Source organism: Drosophila hydei, unplaced genomic scaffold, assembly GCF_003285905.1.
Source record: "Drosophila hydei strain 15085-1641.00,03,60 unplaced genomic scaffold, DhydRS2 tig00008148-arrow-arrow-pilon, whole genome shotgun sequence".
In the NCBI taxonomy this organism is placed as follows: Eukaryota; Metazoa; Arthropoda; class Insecta; order Diptera; family Drosophilidae; genus Drosophila; species Drosophila hydei.
Window position 1 is genome coordinate 558,591 of NW_022045852.1, and position 22,808 is coordinate 581,398.

The 22,808-nt window shown below is 41.1% G+C and overlaps 3 protein-coding genes across 7 annotated transcripts; 2 read left to right on the forward strand and 1 right to left on the reverse strand.

Moving 5' to 3' along the window:
* Positions 1-26: 26 nt before the first annotated feature.
* Positions 27-6,721, reverse strand: LOC111594251. 4 transcript variants are annotated; one of them, XM_023307465.2, is made up of 9 exons: positions 6,604-6,721; positions 4,419-4,690; positions 4,196-4,359; positions 3,617-3,961; positions 2,604-3,514; positions 2,366-2,540; positions 1,888-2,294; positions 1,277-1,433; positions 27-1,208 (listed from the first exon to the last, which is right to left on the reverse strand). In XM_023307465.2, exons 2-9 carry the CDS (start codon positions 4,681-4,683, stop codon positions 63-65), a joined length of 3,570 nt encoding a protein of 1,189 aa, XP_023163233.1. In that variant the 5' UTR covers positions 4,684-4,690; positions 6,604-6,721; the 3' UTR covers positions 27-62. The 4 variants fall into 4 exon arrangements, with proteins under 4 accessions (XP_023163233.1, XP_023163234.1, XP_023163232.1 ...); XM_023307466.2 differs by having other exon boundaries at positions 2,604-3,511; positions 3,617-3,964; XM_023307464.2 differs by having other exon boundaries at positions 3,617-3,964.
* Positions 6,722-12,441: 5,720 nt separating this feature from the next.
* Positions 12,442-13,337, forward strand: LOC111594247 (protein AF-9 homolog). The gene has a single exon (XM_023307458.2). The coding sequence runs from the start codon at positions 12,583-12,585 to the stop codon at positions 13,318-13,320; it is 738 nt and encodes a 245-aa protein (XP_023163226.1). The 5' UTR covers positions 12,442-12,582; the 3' UTR covers positions 13,321-13,337.
* A 198-nt stretch (positions 13,338-13,535) lies between these two features.
* LOC111594245 lies at positions 13,536-14,876 on the forward strand. Of its 2 annotated transcripts, none has more exons than XM_023307456.2 (2): positions 13,536-13,848; positions 13,912-14,876. In XM_023307456.2, exons 1-2 carry the CDS (start codon positions 13,551-13,553, stop codon positions 14,772-14,774), a joined length of 1,161 nt encoding a protein of 386 aa, XP_023163224.1. In that variant the 5' UTR covers positions 13,536-13,550; the 3' UTR covers positions 14,775-14,876. The 2 variants fall into 2 exon arrangements, with proteins under 2 accessions (XP_023163224.1, XP_023163225.1); XM_023307457.2 differs by having other exon boundaries at positions 13,915-14,875.
* Positions 14,877-22,808: the final 7,932 nt, after the last annotated feature.

Here is a 22,808-nt window from a genome sequence, read left to right on the forward strand (position 1 = left end):
TTATGCATATTATATATATACTATATATGTACAAATGTATAAAAAGGGAGCAGTGGAAAAGGTTAATTATGCGAAATTCCGGCTGCGTCAGTCGGTAAAGCCGGAAGGAATTTAAGATTGGTTGTCTCGCCCTGGGAGACCTTAGCGACTGTCAGCCAGGCCTGTGGCATCATGTGGTGTAGAATGGACTCGAGGCGATCGACTGGCAAGTAAGCAATTGGCTCGTCGGACTCGTTAAGTACATCATTGTCTGGGACGCCAGGTATAGGCAATGCTACCGGAATGCAATCCTTTTCTTGATTAATGGCCAAGGCGCGAGTGACGCTTAGCAGTTCGTATGTTAGACCCAAACGGAAAACGTTGAGTTGTTCGCTGTTTTCATTGATAGCCTGCATAATATAATACATCATGTAGGCCGTATTGTTATGAAAGTTTGGCATCAGCAGCAGTTCCTGCACTGATTTAGAAGCGGCCAACTGACGACTGAAGTCAGCATCCACGTTGACATTGATAAGCTCCACACGCTTAACACTGCCGCCGGCGGCGAGACCCTCCATTATCTCGTTAATGTTAAACGAGCGATTGCTGTGGTGATTTTCGAGGCGCAGGTGGCGAAGACGCTTTAGACTCGGTAACACTTGTTGGCCGAACGACGCAACTTTCATGCCACGACAGGACCCCAGCACGAGTGTTTCGAGCTGCTTTAATCCTTGCAGCTGCAACAATTCCAGCTGAGCCATATTGTTAATTCCGCGCAAGCTTAGCTCCCGCAATTGTTCCAGATTTTGGAGCGGCTGCAGAGACAAAATACCAGCCTTTGGCTCTAACATGCGTATGCGCAACACACGTAATTCCACCATCTTCTCTATATTAGTCAAGCTGAGTACACGAGTGGTGCATGTTGTGCGCAGCTCCTGCAGACGTGGTATGCGCTTAATAACCGACTGAATGAACTCTGCCTCACATGGATCAGTGCGCAGAATGCGCAGCGCCTTTAGCACACGCATATCACCCTCCATGCGCATTTTGGGATTCTCCATTTTAACGCCCATCATATCCAATTCGTAGGTGCGATAACGCGCCATATCACGCAAAAGGAACAACCATTTGGTTATGTGCGTGTCGCGCAGCTTCAATGTTCGCCACACCCCACGATCGCGGGCAATCATAGCCCAGGTCTTGCACACATGTGACATGCGGACACGATCCTATCAAGAAAACAGCAGTCAGCTTGTTAAGGTTAATGGAATTGATATTATTATCAATTGAGTCTTACGTGCATATCCAGTGTCTTCATAACGGCTGACATCACCTGACAGCTTAAGTTGCCAGCTGAAACACATTCAACGAAATTTTGGCGCTTCTCTTTGGTCCTGGAGTTACGCTTGAGAAAATGTTTTTCATAAATTTCCAAATCCGGTTCTCGTGGTATGCTACAAATAAAAGCAAAAGCGCGAACAATATGTTATTTAATTGTAGTAGAAGCCTTAATTTTTCATTTATAAAGCAATTATGTGGGTGATATTGTTTTCTACCTGGCCATATACTTATCAAACATAAAACCCATCCTTATCATACATGTAGTCCTTAAACGAAATTTCCAGACTTATTTTAAAATCATGTTTGCAATTCACGGAATAGATGTGGCCACAACTAAGTTTCGATAACAGAGTTCTACAACTCTGTTTACGCCTAGATTCTCCCATAGTATTTAATTAGTTGTTCTTGAGCATTCACTTTCCCTACAATTTTTTTCTATATCCAGATCAGAAAATAATTGGGATAATTGTAAGATTATTACAAAAGAACTGGAACTGAACCGAACTGAACAGAGCAGAAGTGATGAAGAAAGGACGTCACATGAGTTTGCCTTCGTTTCGGACTCACACTTGTAAACGAGGGCGCGGCGGCTCGCCAGCAATGGCCAGAGCTTTGCGACCGTTAATCACAACGACTTCCAGTGGTTTGGGCGTGATCTTGTTACCGGCACGACTTGCAGGAGCTTCATCACTGAGCAACTGGTCGGGTGGCAGTGCGCCCGGCAGTTCAATTTCTCCGCCGATTTCAAGCAAGGCTCCATTGCCATTGCTATTACTATTGCCATTGACGTTTAGCTCAGACGACGAAGTCTTGCCTCCATCGGCATCTGTGGCAGATTTGGTATTTGCGTTTACATTCTCATCAATGAGTTCTTGCTTCTTGACACCATTGGCCTGTCCCTGTGCTTGTCCCGCTGGTAATCCTTTGGCTCCCTGCTGCAAGTTGGTTGCTTTGGTGCCTGGCTTAACGCATTGCTAAATAGGAATGATGAGAAAATATATATAACCTATGTTGACCATCATTGAACTGTCCAACTGCTACTCACCATACAGATATAGCTGTTGACATGGGCTGTACCGACAGGAAAAGCCTGTTTCTCATTGATCTGCTTTAAGCAATATACACAGATCATCATCTTGTCTACAACTGACGGGTTCTGGACGTTTGCCTGCACAGCTGGCTGCTCTGGCGCTGTCTTAGCTGATTGTTTTGAATGATTGCTGGTAAGGTAGAGGTGTCTGAGTAAATAAGACATCGATCTAAGCTTTAAAGCGCTAGCCTACCTTCGTTTGCGTGCGCTGTTCCCAGATCCAGAGCCGCCGCCTGAGCTATTGTTGCAATTGCTAGCAGCCAACACACGCGCATTGCCCTTCACGGCCATTGTCGAAGTCCAACCCTCTGGAGGTGGACTGGCGCCCTTTGGAACCTTAGGCTTAGGCACACGTTTGCCAGACACGGGTGTAACCGCTGATTGAAGTTGATGGCTATTGCTGTTGGTTGTCGTCTGTTGCTTGGTTCCAGTTCCTGATTTACGACGCAACGGAGCAGGCTGTGCCTGACGCACGGTCTCGTATTGTTCACCGGCTTGCTGCATCTGCCGTTGAAAGCAGAAATGATCGATGGTCAACTCGCCCTTCAGCAGAGGAATTATATCTTCGCGAGAGCGTAGCTTCTTCCCTCCCGGCGATATAAATATGACGTCGCCTCGTTGACGCGACATGGATGCGTTACTGCGCAGCACCAGCTCACGTTTCCAGCCGTACTTAAACGGCAAGCAATAGTATTCATCAGTTGGAGGCAGTTTGACTGCAGCGCCCGAACGACGACGAGCCGGCGTCTTTGTTTCACTACTGGCTGGGACCTGTGCGATCGGGTCGCTCGTTTGATTACGCAAGGTGGCGGGACAGACGCTACGTGCACGTGTTGTACGTGGCGGCACATCCGGATTCGGATCGTGCAAAGACTTGGAGCGAGTGCGTAAGCTGCAGCCCAAATTCTGATTAGAAGGTTTGGTGCGTTTTGACTCATTTTCTTGTTTGTCAGGTGTGCCTCTCTTGGAGAGGACTCGTTTCCGCCCGCTTTTGTTTAGTAAAGAGCTAGAAGAGGCATTCGACTCCTCACCAGCAACCATGCCTGCAACGGGATCAACGTCAGCAGCTGCACCGAACGATCTTTTCTTTGGACGCTTGGGCTTCTGTGTGTAAAGGAAGAGACAGGTAGAAAGAAACAGAGTAAGCAAAGGAATACATTAGTTGGCCAGCATTGGCAGTTTCCGAGACTAAGCCTAAAATTCCACCTGCTTGGCTAGATCAGCTTGTGATTCTGTTTCTGATTCTGGCTCTGATGATGGTTCTGAACGTGGACAACGTGTAGCAAGTGACATTGACGCTGAATTGTTGTCGTTGTTGTTGACGTTGTTGTTGTTGGTTGTCTGCGTAGACTTTGGACTTGGGGTAGTCGAATTTGTAGTAATTGTGAAAGCTGCTGTTGTCGTTGTTGCAGGCGTTTTATGTTGGGAAACTGGTGAGAGGGAAGTAGAATCAGAAGACGACGATGATGACAGCGGCGGCCCCTGCTCCTTGTCCTCTCTGGGAAACACGCTCAGCCCAGTGGCACAGATTGCCTTTAGGTCAGTGGGCAGCTGCTGCATACAATATACAATATACATACATACAAACAAACATAGATACATGGGTAGATAGATAGATAGATATATTGATAGAAAGCAAGACAAAAAACGTCGAAGTCAAAATGAAATGAAAGAAAATTTCGGCACAGCACAAAACAAAACTGGAGCAGAAGCAGCACGAGCAACTGCAGCAACAGCGCTGCTTGTGACCGTATCTTCCTTGGACCACTATTGATCCGTACTTACCTGCTGGTCCACATCCGAATTACTTTCTAAGCTGTGCGTAGATGAGAGATTGGGAAAGGCACCGCTCCAACCCATCAAAGCTACCTCCTTCGAGCCGCGTCGCTGTTTGTTTCTCTTGGCTTTACGTTTTTTGGCCTTGCGAGCGCTTGCGCTCTCAGCATTAGCTATATTGCACGATTCAAGGATTATGAATGCTTAAGAAAAATTATATTTTGCTACCTACCACTCTGCTCGGTATCCAGCTGCACCGTCTGCTGTGAGATGTCAGATTCTATTTCAACTGAGTTTTGCGCTTCGATTTGACTGTTGTGCGGCTCATAGCCGTTGATTTCCTCAGTGGACTTTTCCATATCAGCCGAATGATTAGAGCTGTCGTTGCCGGGTACAGAATCATCGCTCGATGTTCTGCCGCTCGGTGATGCCCCCGAGCGCTTCATTAAACGAAAGTTATTGCTGCCTTCTTCCAAGCCGTCGTCTGGCGAGCTCATAGTGCGCCTGCCAAAATTTAAACGTTTCGTACATTAGATTTGATTAAATATATACTCCAGATTCATTGTTCATTAATGCAGAGGTAGTAGGCAATGTTTATCCAGAGTGCGCTGCAAACGCGTGTTGCATGTCTGTATAGCTACACGGCAGCAACACGAAGCGCAAGTTGCACACCAGCATGCAACCGCATGACATGAACCTAGTTTAAGACAAATTAGATGTGTTCAACTTTGTCAGATTGCCGACTATTAAGTATTTGAGTCGTATTTGTCAACTGAAGAGTTTTGTTTGCATAAGTAAAGCTCAAGCCATGTCAATGAATGAAAGAAAAAAATATATAAATAAAAAAAAAAAGAAATTAAATATCCAATTCTTGATATTAAAAATAAAATTAAAATAAAAAAATCATTAATTGCGCTTAAATGGCATTTGTTTTTCATTATAAAATAATTTTTGATCATCTCTAACCATACATGTGTCAAGTTTACATGTCATATCAATTTGAAAAGCGCCATACAAGCAATATGCTCTTACTGGGTATATGAGACTTATTCAAAAAAAAAAAAAAACGTTTAAGCTTTTACGATATATTTTATTAGTCGATATTTAACCGTATTATCAACTCAGCACAGTAAGCCCTTGTTTGTCATTTTTTGTTTTGTTTGATTCACAATAAGGTGTTCGCGCAGACAAATACATATACGCACAGGTGTCGGATGGTCCACACAGACACAAACCGAACGAGCGAGAGTTGAAATTACATTGAAAACAAAACCAGAACCAAACAGCAGCAAAAGCCATTGGAGATCTCTACAATCATAAACAGCATTGTACATACATACATACATATATACATACATATCATAGTATTCTGTTACAGACATATACATATGCATATACATTTGTGTGTATGTATATCGGTTATACGAAGATACACAAATTCTTGAATGCAACCAAGGTTAAGCTTAAACGTTTGTTTTTACCATTGCTGCATGCGTTTCTTGTAAAACGTCGTCAGATTTGACGAAGGGAAAGGGTTCGCGGTTCGTCTGGACAGGCGCGACACGAACATAAACTGCAGGTAAAGAAGACTAACAATGCGCAAGTGTATGTGTAACTATTTACGCACGTGTGCGAATGCAAAAACTAAAATGGCAACCAGCTTTTGCTCTCTCTCAAACAGAAGCAAATGAAATAGAAATGACAGTTTGAAATAAAGTTGGGCAACACATACTGTAAATTGCGAAATACAGGCGACACATAAACTTGAACTTCGTCAGTGTGAATCTCCAATCGTTTGTTTTTGTTTGGGTTAATCACGCACACACACAAACACGCAAACATATTTTTTATACATAAATTAACGTTCTTAATGCAAATACTGAATGCCCACAAAAACCGCACTTACATAAATGCTCTTTAATAAATATTATTTTTGAATGAAAATAATGTAATCGATAGCATGCAGATGCTAAAACCACAGCAAACTCCAACTTTTAAATTTGGCACGCACTTTTACATGTTTACATGTCTGTGAGTGAGTATATATGTGTGAGTTTGCTGCTGTTAAGTTTTGCGCCGGTGCCTATGCCGGCGTTTAAAACTGCATGACAACTTCCCACAATATACATTAAAAAAAAATTGCAAGTCAGCCATTGCGCACAGTCGCAGACTTTTAAATAATGTATGGTAAATGAGTAAATGAGTATGTGCGTTAGCTTATTTTTTCAACTTGTCTGTGGCAGCTCGCGAATTCGCGCGTGGTTATTGCATGCGTGCGAACACACAAACACACATATGTAGATTTATAATTGTGTGCGCGACTGACGCTAGCGTCTTTAGCACTTTGAAAAGAATGAGTACCGCATTTACGACAGTCGAACTTACGTTCTATGCGCTGATGGAAACCATCAACTTACCTGTTATGGGACACAAGAGTAAATCACTAGACACTGTCAAATAAAAAATTCAAGATTAATTGCAAAAAAAAAAACAACACGTTCGTCCTGCTGCGAATCACTAAAAATTGTGTCAAATTATAAACGATATATTACATGGAGCTATCGAATGTTTTACTCAAAATGGCCACCAAATCTGAACTATCGCAGACCTCACTGTTATGTTAGCCGGACAATGATATTACTCAGACTGTTAATCCAATGTTGCAGTCGATAACAGTCGATAATTTCGGGGATTGCAAACTTAACAAAACGCTACAACTACGATTAGGTTAACATTCTTCAAATTGTATGTTTTCAGTTTCGAATAATTTTATTTATTTTCACTTATGCTGTTTTATTATTATTGTCATTGTTTTCGGTACTATGTAAGTTGGAGACAAGAAATTCGGAATGCATTTGAGCAACCATCTTGAACTTTGATTAACTGTGTTTCGGGTACTTTTCAGCCGAATACCATTGAAATACCATTCGTTCTAATCGGTACCGATTGGCATCGAACTCTAAATGTTGTTGATTGTGCGATGTCACCGCAAATCGGTTTTCTCAACTTCGTGTGGATATTTTTAAATTTTTAAATTTGATTTTGGTTATTTTTAGATCAATTCACATTTCATACGTTCGCAGCTGCATACTGATTGTTAGTATTGCTCTGCATGCATTGCTATTATAACTTTACACAGCGAAATTCAGAGTTTTAGAAGCATTTGTACAAAGTCTGTGGAGGATATGAAAACTATTTCTTTTGTTCATTTTCTGTACACCCCTATTACATACCTAAAGATATGTATATAAAGAAGAGCTTCACAGTACTTTCTCCGCTGTGAATAAAAGCTAGATATACTTACACCATTTGCTTAGTATCCCACCGATCCGCTTTTGATCTTTCTGATTTCATTCTTCGTATTTTAATTACCAAACACATATTGAATAGGGTAACGACTGTAGTATATAATTTTCTCACAATGTGCATTGGAGCCTTGCTCTTTAAAATGGAAATATTGAAATAACTTGAAATACTTCGTAAATTAAATATTTTCCTTGCATTGTCCACTTTGCGCTTAAATTTGGGCATTTTTGATCTACAGTTAAAGTTATAGAAAACGATGGCATTTATTGTTTTAACTCTTAAGATAATCAGCATATTAATGTATATTTAATTTTATTTATTTATTTTTTATTTTCTTATATTCCCGCTACGGTACACGGTATTTAACATATTTTCAAAGGGCGTATCCATATTTATTAATGTCATCAGACGAGAGCTCAGCTATATATTTCAATAGCTGGTATATCGCATTGCCAATCTATTACTTAAATATTTAAAAACAAAACAAGATTTATAAGGAATGAAGAGACACCTCTCTAAAAAGTGGAGAGAAATGTTATCTTAGGAGCTTTACATTTTACATATTTTAAAACTTACATATGAAATCGTTATTAATAAATCCACGGAAAAGGATCGTAGACTATTTTTATTTGAATTAGACTTGATCTGCTTGTAATTCCGAAATCCTTACGTTCAAACATACGAACATGCAGACGGGCAGTTTGACAGACAGACAAAGAGATAGACGAAGCATCAGGAATTGATTCGGCTGATTGATGCGGATCAAAAATATATATATATATATATACTTTATGGCGTCAGCTACGTCTCCTTATTGCCTGACACATACATATGTATGTGTACTACATTTTCAATGGGTTCAGGGTATCTAAATTGGTGGCCATTAAACCCATAAATGATTCATGTCGCTATCTGTCTGGTCTAATATTTGCTGAATTTGCGAGTCAAAAACGTCCTCGCTACTCATTTGGTGTTTGGCGCTTGCACAGGTCGCAATAGAGGCCTTATCTCAATCAGCAGGGATTACGGATCTTAATCTGGTTTTGCGACCACGTTTGAGTAATTGAAATTTATTGGATTATTGACGACGCTTGAGTGGGTGTGAATCGTATTCCTACATTTCGACTGCTTGCTCACTTGTGTGACAAAAGAGGCGTGGCTAGTGAGCAAGAGTTGGGCGTTGGGCGTTGTGCGTTGGGCGTGGTCGGGCAGTTTTTTGGCATGGTGAATCGATTTTTTAGCAGCTGCAGACTCGAAGCACAGCCTCAGCCTCAGCCTCGACTTGAATCTCAGTCTCAGTCTTAGCTTATGGTGGCAGGGTCACGTGTGGTCGTGTGGCTGTTGTTTGTTGACTTTAGTGTCTTATCGGCCAGACACACGTGCCACAGCAGCCCCTTCCATCGACACACACACAGACGCACGCAACTGCAGTCAAATGATAACAAAATTAGCCACCAAACTGCTGCTAATTTGATTTTGATGCTGTTGACTGTTAGGTGTTGGGTGTTGGTTGTTGCCTGCTGACGGTTGACTCCTTGGGGCGTCTCTCATTTGATTGCCTCAAATCCGCTTAGCGGGTGCCAGTTAGGGTTGTTGGCAGTTGCATTTATATTGTTGGCTGTAGATTGTTGCTGTGCCTCGCCCTCTGTGAGTTGGATTAGGCACGGGTTCTCATGGCCAAGTGGCTAACTGAGTGGCCTAATCCCAAACTGATGAACATCCTGCAGTCAGTTGAATTGATATCACTGAGCGATATGCCCATGAATATGTAATGAGATTATCAAATTGATGATGAAAGTCAACTATATTCGACTTAGAGCTACCGCGTGCCCAGACTCCGTTAGAGTATTTGAAGTTGTTTCTTCTTCGATTACAGCCTTGTAGTTGTATCCGTATTGACAGCAGAAATAGTATTAGTAACAGTATTACTACTACTACTAGAATGTAATAGTAGTAATAGCAAATGTATTAAGAGTCTTGGTAACAGTAGTAGAAATAGAAATATCAGTAACAGAATTGGTAATAGAAATAGTAATAGTAGCTTAGGCAGTAGCAATAACATTAGTAACAGAAATAATATTAGTAGTTGTAGAAATGTAAAAGAGAAATAGAAGTAGTAGTTATAGAAGGAGTAGTAGAATTGGTAGTAGACGAGTAGAGGCCCCATTTGTTGATTTTTAACCAAGTAAAGAAAATTGCTGAATTCTTCAGCTGTCAATGATCGTTTTCATAGAAACTGACAAAAATTAACCGGCGTTGCTCGGGTCAATTTAAGCAATTTAAAAGTGGCCTCCGAATTGTTGCAGTGATTTCTGCATAGCCTATGCAACGACGACTTTGCTGAGGCAGCATACCTTAGGGTATGTCTCAGCTCCTGCAATTATAACCAACGTTCAAGGCTTCGGCTACTTTCAGGCTCCCTGCATATGACACATTACATAATTCATAAAGAAAAACTTAAATTGTGATTGAGTTAACCTATTTCCGTTCTTATTCATCAGAATTCATCTACTTGGACATCGAGTTTCTATTCAGTTGTCACCCAACTACACAATCCTAATATACTTTTTATAGAAATAGCTAAAATAATATATATGTATATATACTAATCTGACTAATCTGACGCCACGCCTCCTTCGCTCTGTTTCACACATTTTCACACTGAAAATGTGGAGTCAGGATATAAATTTAAAGTTAGAGAAGTTCATGCTGCCGGACTCAATGCGTTTATATTGTTTAGGTCATTGGGAATCGCACAACAGAATTACTGTGCTTGCATGACGTAAAGTGTGTTATGGACAAGAAGATGGAGTTAAGATCGATGTAGTTTTAACTGAGGTCTTTAGTCTGTAATCTTTAATAGTTAATCTTCAATCAATTTATTCCATTGCATAATTAACACAGAATTTAATTTATTAAGATACAGAACCATTTATTAGAAAGTGCTAAGACCTTTACAGAGTTCTCTGCTGCTTCTTCAGTTTTCTCGATCGTCGCCTGACCACCAGGCGACCTTGGAGATGCTTACGAAATATTTCGAAGACCAACCCGGCGTAGAAGAACATAAAGGACATCGAGAGGGACACGATGAAGGCGTGCAAGTACAGCCCACCGATGCTCTCATAGCTCATGGTCAGCTTGCGAATTTCGTAAATCATAATAGCATACGATATGGAGAACACGAACATGCAGACATAGAACTTGCGATACCATCCTATAAGCCTTATCCACGAACTGAACAGGAATCCGACAATAGATGAGAACATCTTGGCGAAGAGTGTGGCCAGCATCTGCTTACAGTCAGCGATAGTCAAGCCCATTTTGAATAGAATTTCTTTTTCAGATTTTAGCTTTGACGAAGACCAGATGTGAGACTTTTTTTTCCAGGTTTCTATTACCTGGCCAACTGAGAGCTGTTGCTTGAATCTGATTTGCAAGCAAGCACTTTCCAGCTAAGCGTCCAAGATTTCCCATTACTGTCCACAGAAGTTGTGGCTAAGGCCTTAGCTAGATACGATAAGCTTGAGATCGTTCCCACAACGATCAAAGGTGGAAAGGGACAAACTCTACATTGATTGCATTCCCGGTATGATCTGTGTAGTGGGCTAAGACTACGAGTATATAGACTCAGTCAAGCCCAAGTATCACAAATACTATGCACAAAGCTCACTTCATCTCTTGTATGAATCCTTCTCTTGCATCGGTCGCACTCAAGTATTCAACTACCGAAATCGAAAGGTGTGTGGATAAGGCACCTGATTTAGGTAAGTCTTGCATTCGTAAAGTTCGGGTATTCCAAAAGAATATTTTAATGAAAGGCACTAGAACATTTTACAAAAATAACACTGAACTTATGTTTTCATTTCCAAATTGTGTTTTACCGCAGCTAAAAAAACATATTTCAGAGCACTTTTTTGTCTGATTTAAAGCATATATTCCATACACATATATATATATATATATTTATATATATATATATATATATATATATACATATGTATATATGTGAAATGTCTCTTGTATCGGAGCTCTTTCAATTGAAAACGTCTGTCTATCGCGATTAGGAATTTGCAATTAAAACTCACTTTACTGTCAGCATTCCAGATCCCACATCCCGCATCCCATAGCTAGCTGGGCTGGGTGTAGATTTATCTGAATATTGTGAATGGTTTGGTTGGGCTCGTTAGCTGAGATGACTGGAGAATAGGGGTTGGCTCGTTAGCTCCGCCCATTTCTGATTCAGCGCCTGCGTCTAAACAGCGCCTCACTCTCTCTCTCTCTCTCTCTCTCTTTCTCTCGCTCTCTCTTTTTTTGCTATATCTTTACCTCGCTCGCATCTGGGGTTGCAAATGCTGCATACGTTCCGCATGGAAGTTGAGGAAGGCCTACAGGAGGGGCACTTGAGTGGATAATGGTTCAATGCCAGGGCGTGAACATATTCGCGGATGCAATTGGAAAAGTTTGAACCGTTGAAATTTTCACGCTCGACCCTTTAAACTTTTCCAGCGATTTAATCCGTGGCCTAAGTGAAAAATGGAAACCCGTTGCATAGATAATGAGCGAATTGACAATTAGCAAAGTCGAGCAATTCATTAATTAATCTATTGGCAAGCCGAATATTGAATACCTTTACTAAAGCTAAGGCGTTCGACTAAGCTGGTATGATTTTGTAGATCCGTTGGGGTCGCCTTCGAAGAGGATGTACAATAAATGTATACGATTTGTGATCCCACTTGACCCATACTGATAGAGTAATTGGCATTATTCTATTCTCTATTCTCTATTCTCTATTCTCTGTCGTTTCTATAGGCCGACTGCACATAACTCTAGAAGGTTTTCGAGCTATTAGAAACTCGTTTATCCATGGTTCCAGTCAAGTATAGTGTACAAGGAGAACTTTCAATCTTTTCCAGTAGGCCGGACTGAAATTATACAATTTTCTGGCAAGCTAAGTAAGCTAAAAAGTTATATAAAAAGAATAATCCATGCGGCACATTTAGCAAAATTCCATAGTTTAAAATAACAGAGTTAATTCGTGTCGACCTTGATTATAAGTATCTACAGCGAAGCAATTAAGCTCTATTGCTGAGATGAGCTTTACAAATCTGCATTCCTATCCGGTGGATGGCTATCAGCGTGTCAGCTACTGCCGGGCAGAATCTATGAGGCGTATCACCGACGATGGCGACAATGCGGCCGGCGATGGCATTGTCATCTGTAAGAATGTGATATTGGGATGCAAGCCCGAAACGGCCGATGACTTTAGGCCGTTCGTCTTCGAGCCCACGTGGTGTGTGTACATCAGGGCGGAGGACACCGTCGATATGGGACGCTACGTGAAGCGTGTGACATTTCGTATGTCACCTCGTTTGCCGCTGCGTCTGCACGTGGCGGATAGCTCGCCCTTCGAGATCACCGAAGTGCTGAGCACAGATTTTCCGTTGGAGCTGCAAGTGGACTATGTGGACCCCACCATGTCGCCCACAACATATTTGTACAAGCCGAACGATGCATTCGATGGCAAATACAACGTGGATCTGCGCATGACTTTCCAGGGTCACGAGCGTCGGGACAAAATGTTCTTTATGAATCCATCGCAAGCTACGCAGCTGACCCTAACAACTCCGGGGCCGCTGCTAACAACGCCCGCTAAAGCAAAACTGTACTCAGCTCTGTCACGGGACACAGAGAAGGTAACCAAGAAGCAAAAACTAATCAAGTTGGCCACATCCAGGACGGAGGAGACGTCAGACGTTGTGAGCCCGTTTATGTCGCCCTCGGCTCCCAGGCCCATATTCAATGTACGCCAAACCCCAGACAAGCCTTAGATTCGTATTCCACTCACACTCGCCACCCACTCACAAAGCTTTGGCCCACTCCTTTTATGTGTATGTCTTGGCCAAGGGTTGCAGCCACTCGCTAGCGCCGCCCCTCAACGGCTGCTGTCGACGGGGTGGGTTCTGTCTTCTTCTACGCTTGCTACGGTTGCTGCTGCTGTTGCTGTTGCTGTTGCTGATGTTGCTCATCATTTCGCAGTGGCACTTTGTGGCGTTCGGTCATGGCCTGGCTTCCGAGCAGCTCGAATGGCGCAGATAATGCGGACGAGCGCAGCACAACCAGCCACTCCAGCTCCTCGTCCTCAGTGAACGGCAGGCGAGAGGAGAGCAACAGCAATGGTAATGGCACGACTCGACAGCCGCCGGCGCTGTTGCGTCATGCCACGCCCTATGTGCAGCCCAAAACGGAGTCCATCTCGGATGGAGATGGCGATCTATCGGACTTCTCGCTCAACGACACCGAGGAGGACGACGAGGATCTGCGCGACTACATTGTGCTCAACGGCAGCCAGGCGGATGGTAAGTAAAGGAATGGCCAAGGCGCCACCAATGAACCAAGCTCTCAATATTCTGTTTACCCAGCAGCAAATCGCTCCTTGTCCAACTCGCCTCGCAGCGGCAACAATGTCTTTGGCAACGGGCAGCTGGCACCGCCGTCCAATGGCGTTAACTGTAGCGCAAGCGGAGCAGCTGGCGCAGGCGCCGGCGGAGGCGCTGGCCTGGGACTTGGCAGTGGCCAGCTGTCCGGCGGTATTGGCACGGGCGGTGTGCGAAAGGTGTTTACCAATACGCGAGAGCGTTGGCGCCAGCAGAATGTGTCGGGCGCGTTCGCCGAGCTGCGCAAACTAGTGCCCACCCATCCGCCGGACAAGAAGCTGTCGAAGAACGAGATTCTGCGCTCAGCCATCAAGTATATCAAGCTGCTGACCGGCATACTCGAGTGGCAGCAGTTGCAGGCACCGCATCCGGAGGAGCCCAACAACAACGATAATCGCATGGTCAATGGCCATGCGCCCGACGCACTGCGCCATATCAAGTGTGAACGCTTCGACAAGGACGCACCGCAACGGGCAAGCACGAATGATCTTCTCATGATTGCGCCGGGCGCCCAAATTAAAACTGAGCACAGCCAACTAACCAGCTACGAGGAGCCCCACAGAATTGGCGGCACAAGTGCTACCACGGCAACACTGACCATGCCGGCAGCTACACCAGTAGCGCCGTCGCCGGCCGTGATTGTGTCAGCTAGTGCAGGTGCGTCTGCCTCTGTGGCGGGCACTCTCAAGCCTGCCACAGCCAGCAGAGCAAGCAACAAGCGACGCCTCAAGCCAGCAACAGAGCCTCCAAGCACCGACCTAAGTCACAGCTCGAACCCCAACCCGAATCAGAGTTCGAATCAGACCCAAAGCCAGAGCCAGAACCTAAGTAAGCGCCGCAAACCCTAACCTGTGGATGGCAATGCGAACATCACAATATGGAATTGGGTAGACTTTTAAAATTATCTTATGTAAATTAGTTGAATATATATTTGAATTCCAAATTAGTAACTAAACAACCGAAAATGCCTTCTGCTTCTGTTCTGCACAGCATCTCTTACGATATTCAAGTTACGGCTGCACCTCCACATGCTGTCTTACAATATGCTAGCTATTGCTGTCTCTTCACATCGTCTCATACGTTATTCAAATTATATCAATAGCTTAACAGTGTGTTTTACGGTATTCCAATTAACATACAGCTATGCCTTAACATGGTGTCTTACGATATTCAAATTGCAGCTGCAGCTGTACCTTTACATGCTGCGCCAATTACATGGTCACATTAAAGTTTTACAGGGTCCCTCACGGTAATATTTTGCTTTGCTCTTATATAGTATCCTACCTTATTTATAACTATAGCTATGCATTTATAGGGTGCAGTGGTATTTGGGCTTTGTCCGAAGAGACGATCTCTTACGATATTCAAGTTATAGCCGAGTCCCCACAACGTCTCCCACGACATTCGCCGCATTTCTTATGATATTCCGAGTACATCGTGCCTTACGAAATCCAAAATATATGTCCGACTAGAAGATACCCTATTATCGCTACGTACTGAAGACTAAAGTCGCTGAGATCATCACTTTGCATCGATTTCTTTTACACAAAGTCTTCTGCTAAGTACCGGTAGGCCAAGCGACCTTTACAAAAGGGCGGCAGCATATAATAGTACAATAGGATCTCAACTCTATTGTGTTCTTATTTGCTAATGCAGTGGAACTGCTTTAATTTGGTTCCTTTGCATGATAGCTTATGGTTCTCCTATTATATTATTATGTTCATAAATATACAGGTGCAAAGTATACATATGTATATTGAAAAAGTTCGCAGATCCACGCTTAGACTAAACCATATAGTGAGCCTTTCTATTAAACTTGATAAATCATAGTAAGATACTTACCGAGATAAATTGATATAGATGGTGAGCTAAAAATTAAGATATATATATACTGATCAGGATAGCGCAGCCCTCAAGTTCTTTGGTAATGCTCAGTATTATTGAAATTCGTCGATTCTTTTTTCTAAAATGTTTCCATATTGGAGTTTCATCGATTCTTCTGTAAAAAATATTAAATTTGGTATCGAACTGCAAAGTTCTTTAATATATTTTGGGTTGCGCGGCTAGGAGATACCCCGAGCCCTGTCCGGTATGTGTTTTTAAATATTTTTCAACAGTTTGAATCAAACTTGATATGCGCGTGCTGTATACAGACCTCAAAATTTCAATACTGAAATGGAAGCGTTCACACATACGGACAGACGGACAGGGCTAAGTCGACTCGGCTTGTCGTCCTGATCAAGTATATATAAATTAGTATCCTTCCAGTCCTGTAGTGGCTGAAGATTAGGTTGAGAGGCGACTGTGCCTCTAATTGCTGGCCTCGGGCTCAGACAATGAACAAGTGCCGGAGTGAATATTTATTTAAGCGACTTACTGGAAGAGCACTGTATTCAAAACTAAACTCTAATTACACAGAATATTTCACTTAAGCTAAGCCAAAACTCGCATCACGCCACAATGTCATGGTCGGCAAGCCGACTCAGCGAAAATCTTAGGCAATAACGGGAACTCTTGCAGCAAAACAAAAGTGTGCTGATACAAAGTATGCAGTGTCACGAGGGCGAGGGCTGTTCCTTAACTTATGGAGCGAGGGTTGATTAATATCTTATATTAAGTGTTATGTGTTAACTACTCCCCCCTCAAGTATAAGGCCGTCCTCGGCCGACGACTTCTCGTAACTGCCTCGCAGACTTCTTTGCGTCGATGATCCGCCAAAGAGAGAGGCCAATGCAGATTAAAGCACAGCATATGGCTCCGACGATGAATGCCACACGATAGGCTTGATCAGTTCGGGCGTCTTTCTTGAATTGCTGTATCACCTCCAAATTAAGTTCATTCAAACGATGAGGGTAAGGGAGGCTGAGGACATCTTGACAGGCAGTGATGTTCAGCAAGGGAGAATTGGCAATACCCGGGACTCTATTGCGTACGTTGTGATTGTAAAACAGAATCCCGTTAATTGCGACTCGGTCTCCTAACGTGACGAGATGCGTGCCTTGTACCTGAATCTCAGTGCCGTTGTCCACCTGAATCCTTGCGGACCCGTCGTTGAGGATGATGATTCCGTCATCTACATGGGTGATTATTTCCAGGTTGCTCGGATGGATCTCGCAGTGTGCCGTGCCATGAACTCTCTAATGACAGACGACAAAATGTGGCTCCAGGTGAAGCGGCGCAACTCTGCAGTGAGTGGGTTTCTCCATCGCATTCGGCTATGACGTTGTCAAACAATCGCAATATGAAGTTCTTGTGGACGACAGGATAAATCGTAATTTTTCTGCAAGCTTTTTTAATCTTTGGGAATTTGATTATAAAATGTATAGTGTTAATGGATTGGAGAACTTTTACGGACGCAACGGACATAAGATCTCCTATTTGATCTCCTAATTGATTTCAAATCTGAGTGGTCCAAAATGTTTGGGCTAACAATGTTAGCCTTCGCGAGAGTAATGGCAAGCATTACATTTTGCAACTCCATCTTTAGCATTCTGTTTCTAGACAGTAGTGTTTCAAATAAATGGCCAGTGTCAACTTGTTAGTTTTTGGCTATCTTGAGAATTTTATTGACAGTGATTGTTAACTGGTTAAGCTGGTCTTGAACTCTAGTGTTTATTTCTATTTGTCTATTGTTGGCATTTATTAGTTGCATTTCAGTGAACCTAGTCTGCTCTAAATCACCGGCATCGGATGTACCCGCCACCATCTTCAGTATGGATCCTAGGAAACCTAAACTTCTGGCGACTCTATGGTGTGTGCCTAATGCCTCCAAGAGGTCTTGTAGATGTGCCGTGTCCACACTTAGAAGTTTTTTTTGAAAATGCTAAAGACGAGACAAAAGGCCTTTGCAGACCCAGACGAGGCGTTGTCGTATAACACATCAGTCGTGGCTGCCATTAGGACCACAGATGAGCAACCGATCTATGCCAAGCTTTACCCATATCCAATGGGAGCAGCTGATTTCGTTAATAAAGAAATCAAAGATCTGCTAAAAAATGATATAATTCAAAAGTCCGTCTCTCCCTACAATAACCCAATATGGGTAGAAAACAAGATGAAGCGGGCAATAGGAAAATGAGGTTGGTAATGGACTTTTGTAAACTTACCGAAAGAACCGAGCCTGACAATTACCCTATGCCAAATATATCAATGATATTGGGGAATTTGGGGAGAGCCAAATTCTTTTCAACATTATCAAGTCTGGTTATCACCAGATCATGCTCGCTGAACGCGACCGTGAAAAACCCTTTTTCTCTGTGAACGGGGGGAAATACGAGTTCAAAAGACTCCCCTTTGGTTTACAGAATGCAGCAAGCATCTTTCAAAGAACAGATTGGCAAATTTTGCTATGTCGATGATGTAATCATCTTTTCAGAAGGAGGAATGAGGAATCCCACATTAAACACGTGGATTGGCTTCTAAAATGCTTACACGAAGCAAACATGAGGGTCTCCGTCGAAAAGTCACGTCAAGTTATTACAGATATTTCATTAGGGACTTCGCCGCAATAGCAAGACCCATCTCGAATATCTTGAAGGGTGAAAATGGAACAGTCAGTAAGCATAGGTCCAGAAATATAAAGGTTCATATTTTGTCATCCGAAAATGTAATGCTCAGGTACCCCGATTTTAAGAAGCCATTCGATTTAACGACCGATGCTTCAGCTCACGGCATAGGTGCAGTTTTGTCTCAAGAGGGTCGTCATATAACAATGATTTCAAGAACATTGAAGGACAGCGCGGTTAACTATGCAGCAAATGAGATAGAGTTATTGGCCATCGTAGTGACCACACTTCCCAAATTAAGGCACTGTTTCTATGGGGTGAAAGACACTAATATCTTCACTGACCATCAACCCTTGTTGACCTTCACAGTTTCGGAATCTAATCCAAATGCAAAAATCAAAAGGTGGAAAGCGCGCATTGACGAGTCTAATGCACATATCTTCTATAAGCCTGGCAAAGACAATCTGGTTGCGGATGCCTTGTCAAGACAGCAGCTCAACGCTGTAAATGAACAAGAAATTGAGTCATGCGCAGCAACGATCCACAGTGAGGTATCTCGCACCAACACCATTGGGACTACCGATAAACCCTTGAATTGTTTTCAAAATCAAATAGTGCTAGAAGAGGCGCGTTCGCCCTTAAAACGAATTTTTATTCTTTTTGGAAATAAGAAACGCTACTTGATCAGCTATACTTGCGTCGAATCGCTGCTAGACTCGAAGAGCTCGAAGATGTAGTCTCACCCAAGTGCATAAATGCTCTCCACTGTAATTTACACACGCTTGCAATGATGCAAGATGCATTGGTTCGAAGATACCCGGCCACAAAGTTCCGGCACTGCAAAAAATCGCATAGTGGACGTATTTACGGTTGGAGAAAGAAGGGAAATCCTCACAGACGAGCATAATAGGGCCCATAGGTCTGCACAGGAAAATATTAAGCAGGTACTCTCGGAGTACTAGTTTCCAAAGATGGCAAAAATAGCGAATGAAATATTACAAAATTGCAAAACATGTGCTAGGGCTAAATATGATAGACACCCCCTCACATGTAGGAGAGATGTTACACATAGACATTTTCTCCACTGACAGGAAATACTTTCTCACTTGCATCGACAAGTTCTCTAAGTTTGCTATTGTCCAACCGGTCCCTTCAAGAACCATTGTGTATCTGAAGCCAGCCAAAAGCCAAATACATTTACTGTGACAATGCTCACAAACAACTATGGGGTCAGCATCTCAAATGCACCACCATTGCATAGCATCTCGAATGGACAGGTTGAGCGCTTTCACAGCACTCTGTTGGAGCTAGCCAGATGCCTAAGGATCGATAAAGGTATAAGTGACACCGTAGAAGTCATTTTGTTGGCAAAAACTGAGTACAACAAGTCGATCCATTCGGTCATCGACCAGAGACCAGTTGATGTGGTTCAGGCGCACCCAGATGAGCGACAAGAAAAGATACAAGAAAAGATCAAAAACTCTCAGACGACGCTCAGAGCTAGGGAGAACGCAAATCGGCAGAATAGGGTCTTCGACGTTGGTGACAAGATTTTGGTCAAGTCCAACCGACAGCTCGGAAACAAACTCACACCTTTATGTGATGAGAGGGTCGTGGAAGCAGACCTGGGGACCAAGGGAGTAAAATACTCTCTTGTACTAACTAATTTTTTATAAAATAAACTTAAGACTTTTTGTGTTTGTAGAAAAATTTTTGCTAGAGTATCCACTTACATGATTCAACTAACACAAAAAAAATTCTCTTTATAAAATCGGTCACTTGCAGCTCCCGCGATGCTGTCTTAATTGTTGTTGGTTGTTGCAGCTCCTGTGCTGCTGTTTTATTTGTTGTTGATTAATATCTTATATTAAGTGTTATGTGTTAACTTAAATATACTTTATGAGGTCTGCCACGCCTCCTTATGCCTGTTACATACGCTTTCACAAGACCACTATACCCTGAATTCCCATTTTCAATGAGTTCAGGGTGTAAAGATGTAGTAGATACATTGAGGGAGTGGCAAATCGGAAAACAAATCTTCCGAGGTCTTGGAGCTGGCAACGCTTTGACCGTGAATGAGTGTTATGTAGTCGGATTGCAACGTTCTTCCTTGTTGCATCATTCTATTGCTTCCCGGACTCCGAACTCTCTTCCAGGTATAAACGTTTTGATGAACTTTAGGACAGGTGCAATGTTTTGAAAATGAATCCAGTACTATAGCAACTAGACAATGTTAATTGGGGGAGTATCGTATCGGTTTAAGATACTCTGTTGCCCAGCCTAGTGTATATACAAATACACATACATATATACGTGTTCTTTAGAGTAAAGTCAACAAACCTCAGCACACCCAGTTGTTTCCAGAATAAAAGCCATTCTTATAATCATTTAGTTTTGTAATTTTTATTGTTTTTTATTTTTTAATTAATGTTCTTTTTGTGTTTTTATGTTGTTGTTTGGTTTTGTTTTTTTTTTGTGGGTTTTCTGTTTTTATTTTTTGCATTTAGTTTTAGGTTGTGTTTAAATGTAAATTTTCATTTTGGTAAGCGAAACGCTGAAATTGTTGTTCATATATAATTTCATAGCTTATCATAATTAATTTTTTTTTATTTTTAGTACTTTTTCGTTTTTATTTTTCATTTTTCATTTTTCATTTTGGTTTATTTGAATTTTGGGGAAGGGTTTATTACTTAGTTTTTTTTTTAATTTTGAAAGCTTGTTTTATAATCAAAAATTAAACTGAGTTGCTTGTTCCATATTGTTAGTGTGTATGTTTAATTTTTTTTGTTTTGTTTTTGTGTTGTGTATATTTTTTACCAAAAGAATTTTCCATATTTTTGCTTAGTTCAATTGCTCAAAAACAATTTCCATCTTCTGTTCGAGTTATTCTTCTCGCAAGTGTTAAGAAAAAACAAAAAAAAAGAATTTGTGTTAGGAAACTAATGGAATTGAGGAATACATACATATAATACATACAAATATAATTAGTTTAGTTTGCACAAGCAAAGAGAAAACATTTGCTAAATGTTCGCGTTTGCGCAACAGCTTGGAGTCTAGGGAAAAGAAACAGCATGGGAATATGTCGTACTCTATGTATGTATGTATGTGTATATATAAACGTATATATATATATATATAAGTGTATATATATAGGCATTCTCTGGGGACTGTACGTGCTAGTTATATAGTAATTGCAATTGCTTTGATCGTTCCAATTATGGTCCAAGGCGCGCTTTCCTTGAGCTGTACGAGAGTTACGTGAGTTTCTGGAATCTTGCGAACATGCCACGTATCGCTAATTTCTCCTGATCTTCTTCCTCTTCATCTCCTTCTCTTACTTTTGTTATTGTTCTTGTGTTTTGGGGTGATTAATTAATTAAAATTAATTTATATATATATTCAATTGCAGCTAAATGTTGATTAATTTTACAATTTTTGCATTATGCATCATTGTTTTCCTTCTTCTTCTTTTCATTCGAGATTCGGTTCTTGTTTCATTTTTTTTATAGTTTTTTTCTTTTTTGTTAATTAATTTTCATTTAGTTTAATGGGTGGCGTCGCTCGCTAAAAGCGTTTTTATGATATTTTTCCTTTTTTTTAATAATTATTTTCACTATAATAAAAAACATATACATATATATAAATAAATATATATAGTATTGTAATATATATATATATATATATATATATATATATATATATATATATATATATATATATATATATATATATATATATATATATATATATATATATATATATATATGTTTTTGTTTTGTTTTGTTGTTGTTTGTTTGTTTAAATCAACTATTAGGCTATGCTTGTTTTTTTTTGTAGATGTTCTTGATTTAATCATTAGAATCGTATTAAAATGCTAAAGTTGGACTGAAGAACGGTACTAAATAGTAATATAAGGGGCTTGGGGTTAATGGGATATCGGAGCTCGGCCTGGGGATCGTTTTACAATTATAGTTGTATATACATATATATATATATATATATATATATATATATATATATATATATATATATATATATATATATCTGTATATATATATATATCTTCTATATTGGGATTTATAGTCAAATGTTTTGGAATTTATCTTTTAAACATTTTGCAGATTCTCCAATCGGATTTAGATTGTTGCTGCTGCTGCTGCTTAAGTACAACAACAATAACAAGCAAATTAACATTTATTTTGTTATTTTTTGTTATTTCTTCTGCTGTTGGTTAATCTATAAATATCGTTTACATTTTTTTTAATGGGACAAAAAATTTTGATTTATTTCACTAAGTTTTCTTATTTGGTTTTTGCTTATCATTTAATACGTTCGCAAATTGTTTTTTTTTTGTGTTTTTCTTTTTTATTATTTACT